Source organism: Myxocyprinus asiaticus, chromosome 16 (genome assembly GCF_019703515.2).
Source record: "Myxocyprinus asiaticus isolate MX2 ecotype Aquarium Trade chromosome 16, UBuf_Myxa_2, whole genome shotgun sequence".
NCBI classification, from domain to species: domain Eukaryota; kingdom Metazoa; phylum Chordata; class Actinopteri; order Cypriniformes; family Catostomidae; genus Myxocyprinus; species Myxocyprinus asiaticus.
The window spans coordinates 2,926,555-2,947,590 of NC_059359.1; the positions used below are offsets into that span (position 1 = coordinate 2,926,555).

Consider the following 21,036-nt stretch of genomic DNA (forward strand, 5'->3'; position numbering starts at 1 on the left):
ATAAATCAGAATGACATATTAATTTATTTACCAATTTATATACAGTGAAAACCCTAATAAATTCAATCTATGATTGTGTAAACTCATTCCCTCAGTTCAATTGAGTAATGGCATCTCCAAAACTTCTAATTAAGTTTACTTAACTTGGTGTTCATATAAAATTAACTTTACTTGCATCTAGTTACCTTAACTTAAATAGTTGAGTTAGCTCAGATTTGCTATTTAAATGTTGTTGTTTCAATTCAAATGTAATGTTTAATTAAGACAACTTGATTTTTACAGTAATGACAACATTAGGGTTTAAAGTGTATTAAAAAAAAAACAAATAGTGATGTTTTTTCTACTTTTTATTTTAAGTAAATAATAGGATATGAGAAAAATGGCCATGGATTCGTGTACGTATCGCTAATTCGATTTCACGTTAAAAAACTAATGAAAAAAAATTAAAAAATAAAATTACGGCTTGAATTTTTGATTTCTCTTTTCATTTAAAAGTGCAAATCAAACTAACAAAATGTACAGGTTTGTGTACTTTGCGTTCATTTGCGTTCAATGAAAAACAAAATAAATTTTTTTTTTTTTGTCTTTTTCTTTGGAAAAAAGAGAAAAAAAAAGTCCTATTTTTAACTTGAGCATAAAACTGAAAGTACAAAAATCTAGTCCTTATTTTTATTTATTTTTTATATTTATATATATATATATATATATTGGATTAATGAATGAATAATGAAGCAAGTCATTTTTTTTTTTTTTCTGACTTTGGATTTTTAATTAAATATGAAAAGAATGAATGATACACAGATTATGGGCCCTATTTTGAGAGCACTAGCTTTAGTCATAAAAAGTTTAGGCGCAAGTGGATTTGGTGCGAATGTAAGTAAATATTAATAATTTTTATCTACCGACACACAAATCATTGCTAGTATTAATGGTGATTGTATCGGAATGCACTTCACATCTATCGGTCGATTGTGATTTTGGAAAATGTAATTAAATTTATTGAAACACTAAAAAAATATACAAAAAATATTTCTACATTCAAATTACACTTCAAACTAAATTCAAATATAATCAAAATAACGAAGAGGTAAAAAAAAAAAAAAAAGTACCAAATCCAATCTTCCCACCGGCCCCTTTTGCAGTGACAAAAAAACCCCAAAAAAATCACTATGACAACAGGTTGAAAAATACCAATAGAAATTATATCATAAATACAATTGTAAATATAATAATAATAATAGTAGTAGTAGTAGTAGTAGTAGTAGTAGTAATAATTGAAAAATAAAACATGACCTTTAGATAGTTTAACACAAATCTCATTTTTATTTTATTTTTTTCTTAAAATGGCTACGACAATGATTGTTAGGGACTTAATGTTCCACTATATTTTTAAGAGTTTGGACATGAACTTTATTACCACCTGCTGGTGGAATCTCCAAACTGCAAATGCAGGAACTGAATTTAGACGTTGTGATGAACAGACCTGCTTTTGAAACATCTTAGTGTAATGACCTATTTCTAAGGTAAATAGCAAATTGAGTTTTGCGCCACTCCATTACCATACAATACACCCACAGTTTGCGTGCATACACCCATAGATAGCGCAAAAACACACCCAACTACGGCCACTTGCACTTTGCACTCTCACGAAAATAAGGCCTTATGGTACCAATTTTATTTGATTTTTTACTAATCTTAACGAATAGAACTTATTGTAATATACATTTACTGCACAAGGATGACTCTAAGCTTCATTTTTCTGTTATAGCATAATGTTCTGTAAAGGTGCTTTGAAACGATGTGTGTTGTGAAGTGTCATACAATAAAAAATTGCTTGACTACAATTATTCAAAGCATGATATTAAAGACACGGTTTTGATCATACTGCCCACTCCTCATTTCAGATATCTGAAGCATGGAATATTCCTCTTTTACAAAACTGTGTGATGGTGGAAGACAGAACGAGTGAGACCACGCAGAGCTCTGAGAGTCACTGGATCAAACAGGGCTCCCATCACAACAAGTCGCCACTTTGAGAAAATAAGGCAGAGGAACAGGAGACAAAGGAGGCATGATTCCATCAATAACAGCCTGTAGGGCTTCATTAATGCTTCTCCATTTGTTCTTTTGAGCTGAGTTTGTACCACAGGCCAGTGAACGAGGAAGAGAGCACTTATGTCTGCTTTACCCGCTGAACATAAGCTCTCTCAGAAAACCAAAGGGATTGAAGACGAGATATTTCTCCAGTGAACACAGAGCTCTCCTGAAATGAGATGCTGTGCACTTCTAGAACAAGAAAAAAAAAACATTGGTTTGTGCTCACAAAAACAATACACACCAAAAAAAATTTCCACTGAAAAGACCAGCATACATTTCTAAGCAGGTCTATGCTGGTTATAGTCACGTGTAGGCAGAATCTTTACTTTAAGCATAAAGTCTTTCAAATCTCATGTAAATGCGGTTTTCTTGTGTTGTTGGATTTTTTAAATAAGCTGATTTTAGCTAGTTATAACTGTATTGGAGTGTACAAACACACTCACTGAGGCATTTTCTAGCAAAAACTGCCTGTTTAGATAGGAAGAGACCATCTGACCAACATTTGTATTTATTTTTTTATTTTTTCTCCCCAATTTGGAATGCCCAATTCCCAGTGTGCTCCAAGTCCTCGTGGTGGCATAGTGACTCGCCACAATCCGGGTGGCGGAGGACGAATCTCGGTTGCCTCCGCGTCTGAGAACGTCAATCCACGCATCTTATCACGTGGCTTGTTGAGCGCGTTACCGCGGAGACGTAGCACATGTGGAGGCTTCACGCTATTCTCCACGGCATCCACGCACAACTCACCACGCGCCCCACTGAGAGTGAGAACCACATTATAGCGACCACGAGGAGGTTACCCCATGTGACTCTACCCTCCCTAGCAACCGGGCCAATTTGGTTGCTTAGGAGACCTGGCTGGAGTCACTCAGCACGAACTGATTCGAATTCGTGACTCCATGTGTGGTAGTCAGCGTCTTTACTCGCTGAGCTACCCAGGCCCCCTTCATCTGACAACATTAAAAATGATCAATCACAGTTTGTTTTGTCATTTAGGGACGATATTACACACACCAGTGTTTCCCCTATATGCATTCAGGAGTGGCACGCCGCTATTATCTACTGACATTTCACATGGTTCATTAATATCCATGATGCAACGTAACACTTGCCAGCACCAGTCAGTTGCGTGCTTATACTGCGTGCAGTCAAATGGGACACCTGTATGAAGCGTAAGGGGACCCCCCCCCCATATACACGCACGTATTCACAGTGACATCATCGTATAGCAGCCCAAAGGCTGTTCGCCAGTGCGTACACATACACAGAGAAGCAGGAGTTCCGACATGATACCTCTTCTAGTGTAAAGTCTTTTGCTCCGATAACTTGGAAAACAATGTGAAATATACAACTTTGTTTGGGCAAATCTAGTTTACTTGCTACTAAGTTCCTCAAACAAAACTCTGAATATCTTTCAAAGATTTGACAGAAAACTTTGGCAAAGCTTAGCTGGTGTAACTGGTGACCAGCGTAGTGTTTCTAGAAAAGTCTTGCTGGTTAAGCTAGTTTGTAAGCCTGGTCAAGACACCAGCAAACCAGTTTTACATCCAAAAAAACAACACATACAGTTGCTCCAAAAGTATTTGGACATTTATGCAATGTTTTTGCAATGCTTGTTAAAAGTAACAAAATCATATCTAGTTTGTCAGAGCTTGCTAAAGTCACAAACAGGTTAGTTAACAATTTTCCAATTAAGTATTTCACCTGCAATCTTTTTTCTTCTCAACATACTGTACTTCTAGCATAGAGAACATGTGATGCTAGGCATTAGCAGACAAACCTTTTCTATATTCACACAATGAAGCTTGTTCAGTAAATCACTGATAAACTATTCAGAAAGATGTTCAGCTGTTTTCTGTGCTGTCCCGTCATAAAAAAGAAAAAGGGACCCACTTTATATTCGGTGGCCTTAACTACTATGTACTTAACCATATGATAGTATGTACTTATTATGTACATGCATGTTGTTGCATTTAATTACATTTGTGGTTACACTGTTAACTTTACCCCTAACCCAACCCTTGTCCCAAAACCTAACTCTAATCCCTGATACTAACCCTAACCCAAGCCATACTCCTAAACCTACCCGTTCCTCAACCACAGTAGCAGCAAATGTGGGCATTTTGTAGAACAATATGGAGTTACACAGTGGTACATAGTAGTTGAGGTCACCTAATATAAAGTGTGATCAAAAAAGTTTTATGGTATTCACATTATATTACATATACAACATTACATATAGATGGGTATTTGTATTATTATTTTGATTATATCAGTACATATATATCATAAATATCAATAGTCCTCAGTTGTTTTAAATGATTCAAATTTATTAACTGTTCATGAATTTATCCTTACTGCTGGTAATACATTCTTTTTCATATTTTTTGCGTTGAATTGTGTTGTGAATTTAAATGTTCCTCTTACTGTCTAAAAAAAAAGTGCAATTTTGCAACACTAAATGCCCAGCATTGCAATTTTGCATTTTTTTGTTTTTCAAAATTCATCCCAAAACAAAATAATCTATATTATTTATATATATATATATATATATGTATATGTGTGTATATATATATATATATATATATATATATATATATATATATATATATATATATAATATTTAATGATATATAAATATATATAATGAGATATCATGAGAGATTTTATATATATATATATAGAGAGAGAGAGAGAGAGAGAGAGAGAGAGAGAGAGAGAGAGAGAGAGAGAGAGATTTAATGATATATAAATATATATCATTAAATATATATATCATTATTATAACCAGTGTCTTTCTAAAATAATAATAATATAAAAATATAGGTTGGGTCTCTGAAGGTTAAAATGTCTGAATATCACTGCATTAAATAACAAAATGTCAAACCATCATCTGCACTCAAATTCTACTTGAGCTTTTCTCAGAGCTAATTTCACTTTTCAAAGCCATTTTTAGTAATAATAATATTTTATTTTAATATTATGGTGGCTAATAAAATTACTAATAAAATTTTTATTATTAAAATAATTCTCAACAATATTTAATCAACTGGTGATGCAGTGATTTTTTTTGTGAATACAAGTGTCACTATAGGTTCTTTAAGTCTAAATTTTAAACATTATATCTCATTTTTGTGAAATGCTTTGCTTGAAAAAGTAAAGGGTAGACCGATATATTGGTTTTATCGATGGTGCCAATAGTTGCTTTTTTGGAACTCAGTTATCTGCAAAAATATAAATCTTTCATCACTGACTATATTTATTCATATTACAGTTTTATTTTTTTATTAGATAAATCAAGTGTTCTAAATTGATGAAAAGGCATGGAAAGAAAAATGTGATTATATGGAAACATGCCCCGTCAGCACATACATTGTGTCTCCATATCTTGTGAATAATAATAAAAAACCTCATCTAGTAAAATGTGTATTTACAAAATCCTTAATCTGATGAATGATTGATTCATTTGTTCTTGGTGGGTGTGATCTTTAGGATATGTTCAAGTCGAGGCCTTCTAGCTGGACTTGAGTGATGCACTCATGTAATTTGAAAGCAAAGAGCGCGAGATCTTGCTGAGGGGTCGGCTGTCATTACTGCCGCTATCGCCATTGAGAAAGAGATCCTTATGGATTTAAAAACAGGAGATGTTCTGCATGATTGTGCGATTGCTTAATTTATTAAACAGGAAAGGAGGACTGATTTTCACTTCAAGTAAATTGGTAAGTGCTTTTTGCATAGTCATAGCAACATCAGGAGTTTTCTAAGTGTAAATTAGGCTGCTTGAGCATTCAGTGTCATTTCCAGTTTTGAAAAGTAGAGCTGCGTTCCATTCAACTCGGAAAGTCGGATTTTACAACTTCCTGCAAGGAAAAGTGCAATGGAATGCATCTTGAAGTCAGAATTACAACTTGTAGGCTCGTGCAGAAATTCTCAACTCCGATTTCGCCGAGATGCAGGTGCATGATGTCACACAAACATATTGACAGATATACAAAGTAAGTGATAAACATTCACTTTATTAAGTAATATCGATAAATGAGTTCATTTCCATATTACATGATATTAAATCTTGTTTAACAAACGCCTGCAGAAACAGGTGTATTAAACATTATAATCTCTTTTGATAATCGTACACCTGTAGCACAAATGCTAGCGCTGCAGCATTGTTTCAGTTGTGTTGCTAGGAGACATCTCTAATGAGAGTCAAACCCCTGCTAAGCTAACGGGAGCATTGCAGTTCCGAATATCGGGGAATGAAATGCATTTATAGTCGGAGATATCAAGTAGGAATATCCCACATCCAGCTGAAATGGAACACAGCATAACCGTGTACCCTGACGAAACGAAATTTATCGTTTCGTGTCGTTTCAAGTTTTGGCTTTCGTGCGTGGATGTGTTTTTAAAATGTCAAATGGTATTACTAGTTAGCTGCGTCATAATGTATGATGCCCAAAGGCATAGGGTGTCTTATTCATTGTGAAACTGTGTTTTCTTAATGGCATGACTCACACTGAAGGCCTAGACTTTTAATGCATGGCCCGCCACTGATCGGTTATCTGCATTTTCTACCACATTAGTTATCGGTATCTGCAAAATCCACTATCGGTCGACCTCTTTTGGAAAATATGTAACGCTATCTTTCTTTAAATGAAATGCCACTTGGTTTGATACTTTTGTCAATGCAATAATTTTCATACATGGGACTTCATGCAGTGTCCAAATAATTTAGGGGGCACTATAAATTAGTGTTATTCATTAAATAAGGCTCAGTTAAATATGGTAGATGCCTCACAATACGGCCCTGCTGGTTCACCACAATTGTTTTTGTGTTATTGTAACACTCTCAGGTGTAGAGCAAGGTGTTGAGTCACCTTTAAAAAGGTGCTAATCACAGTAATGAGCTGAAGATGGCCCGGTGGCAGTAACAAACATCGTCAGCCATCAGAGTTGCCAACACTAGTGTTTCTGTGTGTCTGAGAGCAAGGCAGATTTTGAAAGTGTGAATAGGGCAATCAAATCAGGCACGGTAATGAGAAAATGCTTCTTCGAGAGCCCAAATTCCCTTCAATTACCCTTTACGTTGAGATTCTGATTGGCTGATTCGAGCCAAGCTGTGGTGAATAATATCACCGGCACAGAATGGAACTAATCAGATTATTCCGATTCGACCGCCTGCAGTATAAACATGGGCATTAAGATTCTCCTCTGTTTGTATTCACTTTATAAAACCAGTAGAGTCATTGCAGTGAATAAATTCATTCTCCCGACCTCAAGATAAATGCTCTTGACATCCTTCTGGCCCTTCTTGGCCCGGTGGTAAAGCCGGGATTAACTTGGAATTGCTTATTCAGGCCCACGACGGTGCAAAATAGGAAGATTCATTTCACTCACGATCATGGACGATTTGGAAGACGAATTTCAAACAACATTCGTCCTGCATCACATTTGACTTGTTGGATCTGTCGAATCATCCTTACTTCCATTCGTTTGACCTGATCACAACCTCAATCTTGTTCAGTTGCTGCCGCTCACCGCACAGATCCGAGAGCAACCGTAGCGGTTTGTCAATGGTTATTAATGTTACCGCTCTGGTTAAGAACGTGGAGGTCAGCTCATCACGTGACTGTCTGTCAGGAAAGTACCTGTTTTGCCGTCACAACCCAATGTCTGATACTCCTGTAGTACAGATCCATCAAATGGACAGACAGAGGACTGAGTTTGAATACATATTTATGAGCTAAAAACATCTCAGAATTGTAGAGGAAATGTAAGCTACTTGGGCACCTGATTGGTCCTGACAGTGCAGTAATATGGTGCAGATCAGTGTAGTAGTGAGCAAGGTGAATTAAAACACACTGCTAATGAAAGGAATTTTTCTGTTAAGGTTTGAATTAGTAATATTAACCCTCCTCTTCATTTTTGACCAGTTTAACCCTTTAAGCTTGGTTGTGCCTGTGAGAAAATAAAGTCAAAATATTAATAACTATAGTCTTGCCAAACACAAAATAGGTATTATTTAAAAGCTTAAAAGCTCTGCTTTCCAATGCATGTAGGCATTATGACCAAAATTTAACAAGTTCTTTGGAATTTGTAGTCAAATCAGAAGTGTTCTGTTTTTATAATTTATTAAAAGAAAATTGCACTGTACAAATTATTGCAAACAGTAAACCTCATCAAATAGCCATGTGTCATATGTTGTTGGAAAGCTCTTAAAGAGCAGAATACAACTAACCTATTGTTTTACTCAGACAAAAATATAGCGAGTACTGGTTAAGTATATGTCTTTGATATACATGTTGGTGTTGCTTATATGCCGCATTTTCGCTTATAACTTCACGAGACAGAAAAACAGAACATAAATAATCACATACCATTTCTCATAGGATGCGATTATCTTTCAAAACAGCCCACACACAAGGTAATCAGATGCATAGATCATTAGATAATCCACACGAAGCACAATGTTACATATGGCCACCAGGAGATGGCGCCAAGTACACGACACAGACTCAATGATGACTCAAATGGCACAGAATGAAACTCATTCTGTGAAATCTCATTACTAAAATCATGTCTGCAAGCTATGCAAACCTTTAGTCATTAGTCGCGTTCACACATACAGCCATTTCCAGAAAATTACCTACAATTTCCAGTTTAGAGGTCATGTGTGAACACGACCCTTTCCTTAATGTGAAGTTGTATCTTTACCTATAAATTTCCTTATTGATGGTGTGTGTGAACAGTACATTTGGTACATTTACCAGTAAAGGCAACTCAACGATTTTCCTGTAATTTACCTGGTTGCATGTGTGAACAGGGCTATTGTTTTGTTTGTATGTTTAATTAGTTATTATGTATGATTATTATGTTTTATTTGTTTGGAGAGGATTTTGGACACATGGAGACGTTTTTGTACACTAGGATAAATTATTTTTGTAATGCTATAACTTTTGATTGCTTTGTCATATCAACACAATTTTTTTCTCAGATACAGTTGACATGATTGGGAATAAAACAAAAACAAAACAGTTTTTCGGAGCCACCTTATTTACTCCCACATATATATATATATATATATATATATAATGTAAAATCAGAAAAATAAGAAAAAAAGTAAATTTTTGGCTAAATTTTTTTGTGTGATTTTTCAGCAGTTTCTCAGAATGTATAATAATTTATATCATTTAGAAACCTGAAATGTTTTCTCTAAAATTATATATATTTTTTTTATTATTTTTTGTCGAGTTACAAGCCTTTAATTTTGGGTATGCCACTGAAACAGGAAATCTTTAAAAACACCTTCAGAGCTAAAAGGGTTAACCGGAGTTAAAATCAATGAAAAACCATTTAAATCTTATTTGCCTTTGGATTCTCCACAACAAAAAAAAATGTATTTTTATGATACTCGTTTATATTTAGGCAATGTCAGGGTGTTTTGGGTGATTGCTAAAGTGTTGCTAGGTGGTCCTTAAGGCATTACTAAATGGCTTATCCTCAAGTCTCTATAATTTCCTGATCGCTAGATATGTGTGGGGACCATTTCAATGGAAGTCTATGGGATATTTTGCTCATTTTTCATCCACCAGGCAGAACTTTACATTCTGAAATAAAAATATAAATTTTGAATATAAACCAGGATTCTGTATTTTTCTCCAAACATATACAATTTTTATGTACTCTAGTTATTGTTTTCACCCAAAATGATTAGTTTATCTACTTTCAAAGATTTGTACCACCACTGACAGATTGGTGGCACTCTTTCCAGATGAAATGCTAATCTAAAAATAATAATCTTATATTTAGTGTGATAAACGGGCCTATGGCAATCTTCATGATTATAATCAAAAGGGAGGTGCTATTTTAACAGGTCTGTTTTGACAAAAGAAATGTTTAGAAATTTTCTCCCAAAACCATTTTAAAAATGTACTTCATATTATAGATTTAATTAGTTGCAGCAATGCTTAGTTGTAATTTAATACGTATTATTTTTTTAAATTATTTTTTTTTTTTGACTACCGGTCAAATGTTTGGACACACTTGACTGAATTTGTTTCATAATTTATTAATAATTCATAATTGATATATGATCTTTAAAAAATTATGGCTTATGCAAATAGGCAAATATACATATTGATGAATCTAATAATGTATGATTTGTTTTTTTCCACAAACCACAAGATTTATTTATTTATTTTCTGGAAATGAATGAGACTGGACAATAAAGAAAAAGCAGTCAACCAGTGTCCATTACCAAAGGCTTTATATCCGCTAATATCTAAAGTACAAGCATACGGGTACTTGCGGATGCCGATGATGTCAAAATGGGCAAATATTTGTCTATTAATCAGGCAAACATGATCTTACTTGACAATTGTTCTTTTTTCCAATAATACAGATAATAAAGAATTTCTAATGTGGCTCCTAGTTTTTATAGTGTGACATCTGCGCTGAAGTGGTCTGCTCTTCATCACCTGGCGAATTGTCAGCTAAAGAGTGAATACTGGGGGGGGGATTGATTGAATATGTGCAGCGAATGACGGATGAGGCTGGTGTGCTCTTTGACAAAGTGTGGGCTGCAGAATAAATCTGTGCCGTGTGTCTTTATGACAGACCAACTCAGGCCAAGTCACCCCTCAGTCACTTTACTGCCAGACCCCAATGGATTCTGAGTTCACGTCGATATGAGAATAAACACTGCTGCTGATCCTGCAAGACTTTCATCACATCCACATTAATCAAATAACTGTAACTGAGTGTGTTGCCATATGCTTGGAAAGACCAACAAAACAAAGCACCATCCATATGGACCAATAGGCTTCCTCGCAAATATGCAGTATGTTAAAATAAACCTCGAGGAAAAATCAGCAGTTTGCCAATTTGCATTATAATGCAACTTCAATGTATTTGTACCTCTTTGTATTTGAAGTTTGAAACCAGATATTAACTAACTAACTAACTAACTAACTTTACAAACAAAATAACTAACAAACTAACTGACTAACAAACAAACAAATTAACTAAATAACTACTACAAAGCTAACAAATTAACCAAAAATGAAATAACTAAAAAGCTATCAAATAAAAACAAACAAACATGTAACTAACTACCTAACTAACAAACAAACTAAACTAACAAACAAACAAATGAACTAAATAACTACCAAACAAGCTAACAAATGAACAAAAAACTATTAAACAAACAAACCAAACAAGTAACTAACTACCTAACTTACAAACAAACCAGATAAACTAATTAACTAAATTACTACCAAAAGGCTAACAAAATAACCATCAAACTAAATAACTAACAAACAACTAACATACCATTTAACAAACAAATCCACTAAATAACTCAAACAAACAAACAAATAAAGGAACATTCTAACTAACAAACTAAGAAACAAAAACAATTTAACAAAACTAACAAATAAACTAAGACACAAAAGAAACAAATTAACTAAATAACTAACAAACTGATAACTAAACAAACTGACTAACTAACATACTAACAAACAAATTTACTAAATAACTAAAACAAACAAACAAGCAAACATACTAACTAGTAAACTAACTAACTAACCAACTAACTAACCAACTAACTAATAATCTAACCAACTAACTAACCAACTAACTAGTAATCTAACCAACTAACTAGTAATCTAACCAACTAACCAACCAACTAACCAACTAACCAACCAACCAACCAACTAACTAGTAAACTAACCAACCAACTAACTAGTAAACTAACCAACCAACTAACTAGTAAACTAACCAACCAACATATATCTTTATTTGTGGAGAAACAATCATAGGTCATTTTTTGTCATGTCCAGTGAAGTTTTTAACTTCTGCATCCTTCAATAACAGCCTCTTACATTGTGACAGATTCATAAAACAGTCTGTGCTAAAACGTGTCCTTAAAAACGTTCAGATCAGACTGGAATGATCAGGGATCTTGTTAAAAATGAACTTCAGTCGCTCATATGTAAAGTTGGGATCCTTCAGAAAGAGCTGCAGAGTGGCAGGTGTTACACACAGACACAAACAGCACAAGCTTTGACAGACTTTACAACATTTTACTCTTATCATTAGTCCTTCTGGTATTTAGGAATAATATTATCTATCCTACTTACTCCTCATTACGTCACTGCGACTGTATGGGATAAGTTTCTGTAAATGTGGAATGTCATATTTTGATGTGCATGACATTAAAATGTTGCATGATCCATTTTAGCAGCTCAGTTTCAATAAATGCTCTTTTTTGGACTGGGGATAAAGGTCTATGTTAAAAATAAAAAGGGAAATGTAATTCTTCATGATATAACCCCTATAAAAGACCTCTTTAAAGAAGAGAGATCTTGGATTTGTTCATCAGTAATGGTAGCACAAAGCCAAGTTGAGTCCACTCTCTATCTTTCTCATCTAAATTATTGGCAGGGCTCTTTGTCCTCTGGCCGCTGTAGATGCCCATTATCACAGGATTATTCTCTAAGTAAGTCATGGCCTCTCAATCTTTCTTTCAATCATCTCCTGTCCGGCCTCACTCTCCACTTCATTCATTAAACTAAACCGCACACTGAGCAGACCCAGCACGGGCTGAAAAGACTAGTCCAGTGAACACATAAAACCCGGTCAGACTGGATCAGAAGCTACAAGGAGGGGGCTTTCATTTAATCAATGCTTAATTTGGAGCAACTGTCTCATTTCCCTGGACAAACAAACACTTTTGATTTTAATTACGAATTAAACAAATGAACATTTAAAAGAAACAATTGATTCCAGCACAGCTTCAGATCAGTAGAAGGCTTTTACAAAAAGTGAGACTGAGATTTACAGCTAGTTCAGACAAACTTTTATGAAACATGTCCGTCTAGCATTTGCTTACACTAAATTTGGTCAAATTAATGCTAGTAGATTAATACGGTCTGATTTCAATCAAACTGTTAGGAAAAATGTACATAATGTACTTTACATTGTACATAAGTTGAGAGTTCCCCAGGTTATACTTTATATAGCTGCTGTTTAATAAGGGAATAAACGTAAAACCTTTGGAATATTAAGGAACCTGAAATAAGGATTGATGTCTTTTTTTATATGGTAATAATTCTGTAACCATGTCAATATTTTTGTATTACTGTAGAGATAATATCTATCTTGCTTAATGTACTGTATGTGTTTTTCACTGAACTATAAAAATGCCAATGTGGTTAGAAAAGTAAACTTAGTTCACTGAAAACATAAAATAAAGTTTTGTTTCTCAAATAAATGTATCTTGTTTCAAGGATATTTTATATATATATATATATATATATATATATATATATATATATATATATATATATATATATATATATATTTACTGGAAAACATGGCAAAAATATTAAGAATTATTTTTGGAGAGTAAAATGTATATTATAATAAAAAACAAATCGAACTAAAAACACCCAAATGAAATCCTTCATATGTATGAATTTATTAGTGCATCATCATCATCTACATCAGTTTACAGTTACAGTATATTCCCACTAAGGGGCCGTTTACACGACAACGTTTTCAACTAAAAACGGAAAACTCTTTATGCGTTTTGGCGGTTCATTTACACGACAACGGCGTTTTGGGGCCTGAAAACGCAAACTTTTGAAAACGGGTTTTCCAAAAAAAGTGCCGTTATCATCTCCGTGTAAACATACGAAAACGATGACGTCATGCGCATGTGTATTACGTGTTATATAAAGAATGATGGATTGATAGGCATCAATTTGAGATGTATAATTATTAATATGAATACTGGTGTCTGTGCAAATAACAATAATCAACAATTTATTCATTTGGAGTGGGTTTTTTTTGTGGATTTTTCCCCTTTTTCTCCCAATTTGGAATGCCCAATTCCCGATGCGCTCTAAGTCCTCGTGGTCGCATAGTGATTCGCCTCAGTCCGGGTGGCGGAGGACGAATCCCAGTTGCCTCCGCGTCTGAGACAGTCAACCCGTGCATCTTATCACGTGGCTTGTTGAGCGCGTTGCCACGGAGACATAGCGCATGTGGAGGCTTCACGCCATCCACCGCGGCAACCACGCTCAATTCACCATGCGCCCCACCGAGAACAAACCACATTATAGCGACCACAAGGAGGTTACCCCATGTGACTCTACCCTCCCTAGCAACCGGGCCAATTTGGTTGCTTAGGAGACCTGGCTGGAGTCACTCAGCACGCCCTGGGATTCGAACTAGCGAACTCCAAGGGTGGTAGTCAGCGTATTTTACCACTGAGCTACCCAGGCCCCCCCATTTGGAGTGTTTTGTATGGAGTGTGAACATTGTACAGTAGGCAGAACCTGCAGTTTGAAAATCTTTAATGTATGGATTCAGATGGGAAAAATGTATTTGTATTTTAAATGTTATTTATTTATTTGATGTACCTTTACCCTGCAATTCATTCACCCACCGCTTATGTATATAGCCTATAGACAGAGATGTGATGCCATGTACAGTATTCAATGATATGCTTAGAATATGAAAACATGTTAGATCCGGTGTACACAAGACCTCTCTCTCCGTCAGAAGATATCCATATATCAGAGTTCTGTCTGATATCCAAAACCAGTCAACATCAACAGCTTGTTATGGTAACTTACTCTCCTACCAGCCCAAGAGTCAGCAGGGGGAATACAGAAGAAGGCAGGAGATGAAGTGATGGTAAAAATGAGCAGAGTTTATTGAATCATCTTGAGAGTTTATTGAGGCATGCGCGCGAGTACTTAAAAACAACGCGCAAGACATTCAAAACTACAATGGTGGACTACAGGACTGTGTTTGTGCTGCTCAAGGTTTTGAGTTTATTGACACTTCTCCAGCAAAGTAATTGTAGTAAAAGCAACCTCATCGTCCGTCCAGACAAAATTGCTCGATGCATTCGCCATCTTCATTGTTTGTATGCACCGCTCTGTGGAAGAATGCTTATGTGCGCAGGCGCGTAGTGTTTCTTTACAAAGTGACATCGCCAACTACTGGCCTGGCATGCACAATACAGCATTTTTAGTCGTTTTCGTGGATCCATGTGTACGCGAAACTTTTCAAAAACGCAAAGGAAAAACTTTTCCGTTTTTAGCACATCGTTGTCGTGTAAACATACCCTAAGAAGCCAAACGATGTATATTTTCTGTGACTGTTGTTGCTTAAACTCTGTTTTTTTACATGCTGCTAATAAACTATGCATGTGATCAAGGCAGAAAAAACGTATAACTTGTGTTATGTGTGTGTTATTTTGTGTTATAACGGCAGAAATCAGAATGTGCCATTTGCTCTTCCTGGGGATTACCGTAATTTAATAATAGACACAAATCTCTACAAATGCAAATTGTCTTTATTGTGCATCAAACTTAAAAATAAATACATAAAAGCCATTAAATGCGGAATAAAAATTACACCCTCTGTAAAAATATCATGAAACACCCAAAATAACATTAGTACAAAACTTTGTCTGTTATTGCACCATATAGCCTACCACATCTTTCTGCTCTTCCTGGGGATAATTAATAATCCCATAATGTTCATAATAGATGCACACCAATACTTTCGAGACTGCTGGATTGACATGCATATTCAGATCATGGTGACAGTATGTGGACCAAATTGAGTCAGTAATTGGTTCAAGAGAAACTGTAAAAAAAAGAATAGCACCAATATAAAGTTTGCTTACCGAGTTCAGGTCAAGGTTGTTTTGAACCCATTCTTTTGCCTCTTCATACTCGTCCATTAGACCCATGATGTACAGAGTGTCGAGAGAATCCACGATGGAAGCCCCCTTGAGGCCACCTGCAAACCCACAACATATGGTCAACATTGGAAGAACACATGTCCGACAACTTCCGCACACATTAACATGTGAAACACTTTAATGACTTTACGTCTTCTTTTGAACTTCTGAATTTTATTACTTGTATTACAGTCCTCAGGCTTCACTACCATTCATAAATGCACCAGAGCTTGAATGTTCCGCTATTGCATGACCAAATAAAAATAAAGGTTCCAAAGCATGTATGAGGGAAGTGCACTGCAAAGCCCTGCAGACATTTAGGCCCTGTCCCAATACCCCCACTTGTCTTATGTATTTCCGGTGTTTGGCCACTAGTGTGCAAGTACACCTGAAGACTGCGAGTGTGTGGATGACTTTTGATTGCAGGTTGGGACACTTGTAGACTTAAAGATGTTGGTGCTGGTTGTGACAGCTGTTTTTGTATTTTCACTCAGCTGAAACCTGATTATTGTTGGTAGCGGTGACTGTTATAGAATACTTAAAATAATAAAAAACTGAAAATTTTACCCATCTTTTCATTTATTAATACACTACTGGTTGTTGGAAGTGTATTGTGCTGTAGAAAATATGTAAGTACATTTTTATAATGTTTTTATTGTGTGAAAATAATTGTAAAAAAGTTCATTATTTTATATTCAATACTTTGCACATTAAAAAATGTTTAACTGTAAAATTGCATTGTCCATAATTGCTGTAAAATATGAAACATAAGCAATTTTTTTCTACTTTGTTTCTCAATACACTGCATAAACGTAATAATAAATAAATAAATAAAAACTTTATTCTATAAATCTGTTTGATCCATTAATAGCTACTAATACAAACCATTTCTATGATATGCTTTGGCTTGTTATTTATATAAGATGACCAAAGACTGCTTTACACAACTTATCAGTATGTGGTTTCATACAACAAATTAAAAGCATTACAACATATATTTTAAATACATAAAGATGAGAAACCGTGGTTGTAGTTAATAATTGTTTAATTTTAAAACAACATTTACTAGACTGAATATTGTATGTCACACTGGCTGATAAATGACCAAAATCAACAGCAGTATTAGGCAAGAACAAACTAAATAATGTGATTATTGGATGAGAAGGATAATAAATAGGTATATAAATATACACTTAAATAATATTTTGTAATTATGATGCTGCTGTTAAGTCATCCCAAACATTTTATACAACGTTGAATATATTAATTTATACAAAAATAAATATATGCTTCACTTACGTTTCACTATCTGATTATAATAAATAACTTATGTTGAAAAGCCTCCCTTGGCGTCATCATGGCGAAAATACACCGATCGCTCGGGTAGGTGGGGAATGAGCTCCTGATCGTGATGAACTCTGGGATACACTTAGCCTGAAAGACCGCTCCAAAGCGGTATCAATCAAATCAATTTATTTATAGAGCACAATAAAAACAACAGTAGTTGACCACTGTGCTGTACAACCATAATAAAAGAAATATCACCAAAATACATCAATACAGCTATGCTGTACAAACTGCAATGCATGATAAAGAGGTACAAAGCACATATACAAGTTTACACCTTTGGAAAAATCGTAAGCCTGCACAAAAAGAAACGTTTTTAACTTTGATTACTGTGGATATAGTGCGGGTTAAGTGCACCGAGCTTTGGCATGTTGTAGACATGAGACAGTCTTGAACACTTACTTCCTGTCATGTATATGCACACTCAAGTGGCCAAGGCCGCAAGTGTGGGTATTGGGACAGGGCCTTATAGTGTTCATTTACACACACAAGCCAAAATTCTTGCGACACGCCTTGAAAACAGTCAAGAAACTTTACTGTAAAAGCCACAATTTTGTACTTGGTTATTTTGAGTTAGTAGTACTTAAAGCCAGTGTATAGATTTGAGTTCTGATTCCAAAATGTGACATTTCAAATAATGTGTCATAATTACTTAATTGTTTTTATTAATGACAACTTTAGAGTTTAGACTGTAATGATAACTTGACTAAAATAGTAGGGTTTTGCGTTGCTTGTAAAGACCTTTAAAGACGTTCTAACCAACCTTTTCAATGTTTGCAAGTGTTGTGCGCATGACTGTTTACATTTTGATGTAAAAGCAGAGAATAATCCCATGACTTCACATTTTATGTAAACACGGTGTAATGTTTGCAGGAAAGAGGTGAGGAGGAGGACCTATGTGCAGGCTTTAATTAAAACTCCATGAAAGTTTAACAATTGACAAAGACAGAGAGAACACGAGGGCAATATACACACAAGAACTAACAAGGTTAAGACACAACTGGGATCAATCAAGAGGAACACAGAGAACAGAGATACAACAAAAACCAAAACCAATCTTCAAACTAAGTCTTTATCCTGCTAGCAACCTCTAGTGGCTGCTAGGGAGAATGTCCCAAGTGTCACACACAGATTACTTATGTTGTTGTATTTTTTTAATAATCTGATTTTGGGTAGTTATCAGCATATTGGTGGCCATGTAAACATGCTCAATGTTTTCAAAATGTGGAAAATAGTGAGAAAATGTACAGTAGGTTAATGCATAATTAGGCTAACAATTACCCACAGAGTTACTGACTATTCAGGGACTCATCTTGGCAGTTCAACTGCTCAGCTACAAAAAATGAATAAATTTGTCTTCTAATTTTGATTTTATTTACATTGTTTCTTGAAAAATGACAATTCTGTCATCATTCATTCACCCTCATGTTATTCCAAACCCATATGATACTGTGCTTTTTTTACTCATTTAACTCTCCTATGGTATTCGGTCATTTTTGACCGAAATAAATGTTCCTCATTTAATAAAAATGGTTTCCTTTATCTGAGCACTACAAGACTTGGTGACTTTTACTCCATTTGCCAACTGAACATATATATATAAAAAAATTGGGCTTGATTCGATAAGTCTAAGTGGTCGTTAAAAAAAAAAAAAAAAAAGAGACACCTTTGGTATTCACGGCCGACCATTGAAAAATGAATAAGAAAGTTGCAAAATGTTTCCTCTGATTCTTCTGTTTTTTTATTTATTTTAAAGTTAATTTTCTGAATTTTGCATTTCATTGCTGTTTCTCGGTGTTCATTTTTCATTGAGTTATTGAATTTTTATGTTTGAAATAAATTATTGGTAGAAAAATGCTTATTCTGTGTCTTCTATTTGTAACACCATGGTCAGGTTTGATTGCAAGCGTAATGACATTAACTACAAAAACTGACACTTTAAATCAATTTTAAAAAGCTAAACTTTGACAAAATAGTTTGATAATGTCTTAATATATATACAAATGCATATCTTGTTGTAAAATATAAAATTAGGTTACAAGCCATCAGACTACACAGTATGTGGCTACAGTCATCTACCCGCTGTTACTGGCATGACATGATTTTCAAGTCATGTTATTTATATTTTGTTCAACAGATGGCAGCAATCGGCCTCCATTCTCATATTTTCTTCATGTTTCAACTTATAGAAGTGTGGGTTCTCAATTTTCTTTTTTCTTTTTCTTTTATTTTATGTCTTATTTGTATATGCAAATTAATGGTAAAATTTAGAAATGTACATGTAAATAAGATAAAAATAAAATCCCAAAAGAAATTGGCTCATCTCTACAGAAGAAAGTCATACCGGTTTGGAACAACATGAGGGTGAGTAAATGTTGATGTAATTTGTATTTTGGGGTGAACTATTCCTGTAAGAATGTACATTTCTAATTATTTGGGCTTATTTCATACAGTTTGTTGTACAACTGTAACAAAGATCATTAATGGTGCGCTGTGGCAGCAACTAAATAAAAACAACTAAATAATAGCAGCTGCAGCCTGAGTTTTCCTGCACAATAGTGGCTCCTCAATTCCCTCATCTAACACTAAGAGCTCCAACAACTCCACAGCTTTAGTGGCACTTAATTTGAAGTTATTAAATTCTCTTTACATCCTTAATGAAAAATATTCCACAGCTTGTATTTAATCCAGAGCTCCAGCCCCTTTAATATAGAAAATATGCACACTGCCATGCACCAAACAAGGGCTTTATTGCTTCAAGAAAGTTGAGGGAGGCAATCGACCCTCAAGTCGGATGAAAAGAACATATTATATGCAGGGTTGGGAGGGTTACTTTTGAAATGTATTCCACTACAGATTACAGATTACATGCTGTAAAATGTAATTTGTAACATATTCCGTTAGATTACTCAAGGTCAGTAATGTAATCTAAATACTTTGGATTACTTCTTCCGCACTGGTAGATTTTTTTCACTTGTTTTGACTATAAAAACTCTGCCAGTACAGTAACACAAAATACACATGTTAAAAATACATTCTCTGAAAAACCTTAATATCTTATGCAGTGTTGTTTCAAAAACAAGATTTTTACAGGAAAACAATACAAAAATTATTGTCAAGAATATGACTTTTGCCCTAATAATCAAAGGTCTTACTAGAAAAAAAATTTATGATCTAACGTGAATTTTCTTGATAAAAAATATGATTGTGTCTGGTAACGTGCATGTAAAATGGCTAGAAATAGCATTTTAGCTTAGCGTAAAGCTGACAATTTACACAAGGTTTATTTCTATTTCTTGTGCTCCAAACTTACTTCAAACTTACTTCTCTGTCTGCTCGTATGAATGTAACACATCATAAGAAAGTGTTTCACCGCTGTTCAAATGCACTTTGGATCGCACCATTATATGTATACATTTTTCCATCTGAAAGGACTAAATATTAAATGAAACAAAAGACAATAAAATGCAAAGTAATCTCTTCAGTAATCAAATTACTTTTTGAATGTAACTGTATTCTAATTACCAATTATTTAAATTGTAACTGTAGTGGAATACAATTACTTATATTTAGTATTTTAAATATGTAATCCCGTTACACATTCCGTTACTCCCCAACCCTGATTATATATAGATAGATGATGTCGACAACCAATAAAATATATGTCCAGTGGGAATAAATAACACGAAAAGAATCTAACAAGATTGCACAGAGTGTGTTAATTCCAGAAACGTTTTCTTTATAGCTTTCCTGATGCAAAATCCATCGTACTGCACATTTAAAAAGCATTTCAATTAGAAGCTTTAAGAGCCGAGTGTGACAGAGAAATGAAAAAG

At 34.5% G+C, this 21,036-nt stretch overlaps 1 protein-coding gene across 2 annotated transcripts in view; it reads right to left on the minus strand.

Moving 5' to 3' along the window:
* Positions 1-21,036, minus strand: part of LOC127453596 (mannosyl-oligosaccharide 1,2-alpha-mannosidase IA-like) — a 278,918-nt gene that overhangs the window by 94,921 nt on the left and 162,961 nt on the right. For both annotated transcript variants that reach the window (XM_051720073.1, XM_051720072.1), the window contains exon 3: positions 15,797-15,912. In XM_051720073.1, the coding sequence (XP_051576033.1) occupies positions 15,797-15,912 (116 nt within the window). The remainder of the gene's footprint in view (positions 1-15,796; positions 15,913-21,036) is intronic.